Below are 4,943 nucleotides of genomic sequence, written 5' to 3'. Positions count from 1 at the left end.
TTGAGTCGTTCACCCGTTGCAACGCACGGACGTTTGTGCTAGTGTAACATAAGTGCGCCTAATGCAAACACGGCCAACCAAACTGTAGGTCAAAATTAGTTTCTTCGTGCAGTCAGTCTAAACACGAACAATCAAACTATGTGTAGACGATCGTTTTTAGTCGAAGTACATGCAAGGCAGGCGATGCAACGAAGAAACACGCCCTTTACTGTTTCCACATGTGGACGGATGCCAACAATGAGATCTAGGGTGGGCAACCTACCCGGCTACAAATTCATGGCGGTTTCGAGGTCATTCCTTGGAATGTAAAGGAAAGGCGTATAGGGTTCTACACGACTTTACAGTATTACAGTAGACCCTCGAAACAAGCATATTAACACTCTGTACATTTGGGATTTGTGCACTGATATATGTAGCCAGTTCTCTTCTATGTACAGCTTCTTTCTTTCGATTATTTTTTTGATAATTTTGTTCGGAGTGCACAACCAACTTGAGTCATCCTTTGCAACTGCCTTACACTAGCTAGACTACAATGTACAACCCCCAAATTACAATCGAGAACAGAAAAAAAAAAGATGCTTAAAAGTTAAGAGATCACGATCAGGTGTGAAAGACGCAGAAAGCAAATCCAAAAAAATGTTCGTTCATTAATCACCGGTCCTTCTCGGTGCTGGCGTCGCTGCCCCGCCCGTTCGCCGACGCCGTGTCGTCCACCGGCACCACGCCGCCCTCCTTGCGGCTCCTGATCTTGATCAGCCCGTACAGCTTCTTGAATTCCCTCATCGGCGCGTCCTTCCCGAACCCCCCGCCGCCCCCGGCCCCCGGCGACTGGCTCTCTGCCGCCGGGCTGGACTCCTCGAGGTGCCCGGACGATCTTGAGGTCAGCCTGGGCGGCCGCGCGGCGGAGCTCGTCCGCGGCGCCACCACGTGCTGCAGCGCGCTGATGACGGTGCGGAGCGCGCGGCTCGGGGACCCGCGGTTGGCGAGCATGATCTCGCCGAGCTCGGCCGGGGTCAGGCGGGCGCCGGCGTGGAAGCCCTCCTCCACCTGAGGGTACAGCTTGTGGTCCTTGAGGCCCAGGTAGTTGCTGGCCAGCGCCTTGAAGCCGTCGAAGTCGCACATGGTGAAGTGGATATGCACGTCCAGCCTCCCCGGCCGCAGCACGGCCGGGTCCACGCCCTCCTTGCCGCCGCTCATCGTGAACACCATCACGCGCTCCTCGCCGCAGCACGACGACAGCCCGTCCATGAAGCCCAACACCCTGGCGGCCCTCGCCGCCGACGTCTCCCCGTCGCCGCCACGCAGGTACCGATCCAGATCCTCCACGAGGATGAGCGACCGCGGGGCGGTGTCCAGGAGCAGCGCGCGGAGGTCGTCGGTGCCGGCGCGGGAGAGGTCGATGTCGTAGACGTCGTACCCGAGGAACCTCGCCATCGCGGCGGCGAACGTCGACTTGCCCGTGCCGGGCGGTCCGTAGAGCAGGTAGCTCCGGCGCCAGACGCGGCCTAGGCGGTGGTAGTAGGCGCGGCCCTTGAGGAAGCTCTCCAGGTCGGAGCGGACGCGGGTCTTGAGCTCCGGGTCCATGGCGACCGTGTCCAGCGTGGCCGGGTGGGTGAAGGGCGCCGACGCCCAGCGCGGAGCGACGGCGCCGGTGTTGGCGTAGAGCCGCAGCTCGCGGCGGCGCAACTCCATCTCGTCGGCGACGGACTCGACGTGCTGCAGGTAGGGGCGCAGCACGCGCGTCCGGTCATGGCGGCGCACGCGGAGGACCAGACGCTCCCCGCCGTTGGTCCACGCGAGGCGCGCGCCGAGGAACGCGTCGTGCGCGGTGTGGCCGGGGCCGAGCTGCAGCGAGAAGTCGTTGCTCTTGCTGGCGGAGGAGAGCACGCAGGCGGCGTCCGCGTCCTCGAGCGACGGCAGCGACGCCACGTAGGCCGCCGCCTTGCGGAAGAGCGGGTTCTCGGCCCCGTCGCCGGTGACGAAGCGCGGCACCTCGTAGTACTGGTAGGCCTGCGCCCACTCGTCCGCCCACCGCCACAGTCGGCGGGCCGCGTGCGCCGCCGACTTGTAGGACAGCACCGCCCGCAGCGCCGCCACGGCCAGGGCCGCGTACGCCAAGAACATGACCGCCGCCCCGCCGCCGCCGCCGTCTAGGGGCATCGCGCCCGCCCGCCCCCACGAGGAGGAGGAGGAGTCTCGCGCACGGTTGCGCGGTTTGATTCGGTCGCGCCGGTTGGTTCGTGCGTCTGGGCGAGAAGGGTAGGAGAGAGAGAGAGAGATCGGAAATCGGATGGTGGGTTGTCGTGGGGTTTTAAGGTGGGGGGCGGGACGGGAGGGGGGATTCGGTCGGGATCGCTGTGGCGCGCGCGCGGGTCAAAGGAGAAAGGCGGGGCCGTCTCGGATGGCCGCCGCCCGCCGCTGCGTACGAGTCGCGGATATGAATGCTTTTTTATTTGTTGCTGATTTTTTGAATGCTCTGGTGGTTTGAAACTGTTCGGACTCGCCGGGTTTATCTTGTTTCCTGAGGTGAGAATTCTGGCGTGCTGGTGTGGTCGAGGTGATTGGGGCAGGTACGTGGTTGACGGATTACTACTTACTCGAATTTCTGATTCGGTTGCTGGATTTCATCCGTTTCTTATCTCCTCCTTAAATGCTCTTCGTCGGGATGTGAATTCGAGGGCTAATTTAGATACCCAAATCAACACGGTGCCCGGACAAAACCGACAGACACGACGGGGGGTGATACGGTCGATCCATCGATATGATACGGTTGAGCGTATTGGCAACAACCAGATGAAGATGAAGAGAATGTTCCATAGCTGGCACAGAAGCTCTTTTGGAAGGGCGTCTATGGGACGCCACTGACCAGGACGCGTACGCGCCGCGTTTCATGAGCGTCCATCTTGTTTCATTTATGTACTTTTGTTTTGAACGAAACAGCTTGTTTCATTCATCTCTAGGTTGTCGCCTGGCCTAACACGATGATTAGCAGCATGGTTTCTGTCGTTGGATATGAACAGATGGCCAGTGAAGGAGGCCCCTATTACTATTTGTCGGAGTAAATGACCACGGGTAGCCTAACCAGCCCCCCTGGTTCTTCAAAACATATCGGGTCGACTGCGCCCTCAAAACATCCAAGACGCAGGGCCGCCTTCTCCTGGCCGGCTGCCCCGCCGGCCGGCTGCCAGAAGGCAGCAAGGCTCTGCAAACCCTCTCGACAAGGGCCGACTCCTAGCAGCCGGTCATCAGAGGGTCGGCTCCTAGCAAGCGGCCCGGATCACCCTCTCAAAGTTTGCACCCACATAACGGCGATAGGACGGGGCGTGGCTACAATGAAGCCATCCACCCCCAAATCCCGGAGCAAGCATGGCCACAGTGCGCCGTACCGGGCGGCCACTCCCCGTCCGGCGCGACACTGTTGCCATGTTGACCATGACATCACCCACGGCAGGTTGTCAGTACGGCCCGCAGGCGATGGGCCCATCCTGCCAGAGAGATACCAGAAGGCGGCCAAGCTTAACCAGTTGGCCAGGGGGGAAGCCGGCTCCCAAATAGTCGGCTCACCACCGCCCTGAAAGTTTGTGCACCATTAAGCGGATAAGACGGGGTAAGGCTATAATGAGAGCCCGCCAAGCAGCGACACTGTAGCCATGCTTACCCCGACAAAGTCATCGTCACCAAGAGTAAAGCTACAGTAACCAGCAGCCGACAAGACCCCTAGGTAGTGGGCCCACCCTGTCGGCCAAGAGGCCGGCAGCCGGCGGGACCCACCAGTCGGCGGGCCCCAGCGGTCGGCGGAGAAGCCGACGACTACAGACACTAACGGCCTGGACCCACATCCGGCCGGATTACCATTGTATCCCTGGGGGGTAGGCCTATATAAACCCCCCAGGGCACCCATGCAAAGGGTTGGACTCATATAGTTCTAGACACCGTATAGAGAGAAGAGGAGAGCTAGCCTTGCCCTTCTTCTTCCTCTTGCCAAACAGCTCAAGGAGCCTCTTGTAGCTACTTGTTTTGATCTAGTGATCATGTGGAGACCCCGCAGAGTAGGAGTAGGGGTGTTATCTCCTAGGAGATCCCCGAACCTAGGTAAGATTCGCCGGCGTGCATGTCTTCGCCTTATCCCGTTTCCAGGCACTATGTCTTACTGGCTCCTACAATGATAAGTCACCCGTTGGCATATGTCGCATCTACCACCCGATATTTGGCGCCCACCGTGAGGCCAGGTGCACCGTCGTCCGGAGACCTACTCTGGACGGGAACCCTCTTCCTCCCCAGCGAGCGTAGCCAGCCCGACACGCCCGATGGCGCTTTCCCCGACGTGCTGCATGGCATCAACGACGCCTGCGCAGCGAGCTGCCTCGCCGATCTTCTTGGCGAGGTCTGCCTCTCCGGCGAGCCCGCGTCTAACGCGGGCACAGATGGCCTCGAGAGCCGCCTCGTCAGCCTCCCCGACCAGCTCCACGTCGCCAGCGAGCCTGCTGTGGACTTGGAGTCGGTCGGCTCCACCGACCCGATGCTGGTCGACTCCGACACAGCATCGCTTGACGCCTTCCCCACCAACGTGGTGGTCATTGACAATCCTCTTCCTCGAGCCGACAACAGCAGCACCACCGTCATTGAAGTGCTGGTCATCAGCCATGGCGCCGGCTTCGGCGAGAACATCCACAACACTCTGCAGGCGGCGCTGCACGACTTGTCCACCCCATCCCGGCTGACGCCGACGCCGACACACTGGAGACCTGCCGCCTTGCCCTCATTGAGAACGGCAAGAAGATAACCTCCATGAGGCGCCTCACCGAAGCTTACCAGGGTGAGGTTGATCGTGCCACCTCCGGCACGCCGCCTGTCGGCGGACCCAGCCGGATCGGGCCATCAAGAAGCGCGGCGCGACCATTGCTAGCATGCTGGGTGCTGACCGCCCAGTCTACGCCACTCCA

At 60.8% G+C, this 4,943-nt stretch overlaps 1 protein-coding gene across 1 annotated transcript; it reads right to left on the bottom strand.

Annotated features, from left to right (window-relative positions):
- Nucleotides 1-411: 411 nt before the first annotated feature.
- Nucleotides 412-2,323, bottom strand: LOC123124250 (AAA-ATPase At2g46620). Its single transcript, XM_044544910.1, has one exon. It carries the CDS (start codon nucleotides 2,158-2,160, stop codon nucleotides 652-654), a length of 1,509 nt encoding a protein of 502 aa, XP_044400845.1. The 5' UTR covers nucleotides 2,161-2,323; the 3' UTR covers nucleotides 412-651.
- Nucleotides 2,324-4,943: the final 2,620 nt, after the last annotated feature.

This window comes from Triticum aestivum, chromosome 1B (assembly GCF_018294505.1).
Source record: "Triticum aestivum cultivar Chinese Spring chromosome 1B, IWGSC CS RefSeq v2.1, whole genome shotgun sequence".
Taxonomy (NCBI): Eukaryota; Viridiplantae; Streptophyta; class Magnoliopsida; order Poales; family Poaceae; genus Triticum; species Triticum aestivum.
This window is presented reverse-complemented; position numbering and strand designations above follow the sequence as displayed.

Coding starts and splice junctions, on each gene's coding strand:
- LOC123124250 (XM_044544910.1), bottom strand. CDS start 2,160: ATGCCCCTAGACGGCGGCGGCGGCGGGGCGGCGGTCATGTTCTTGGCG.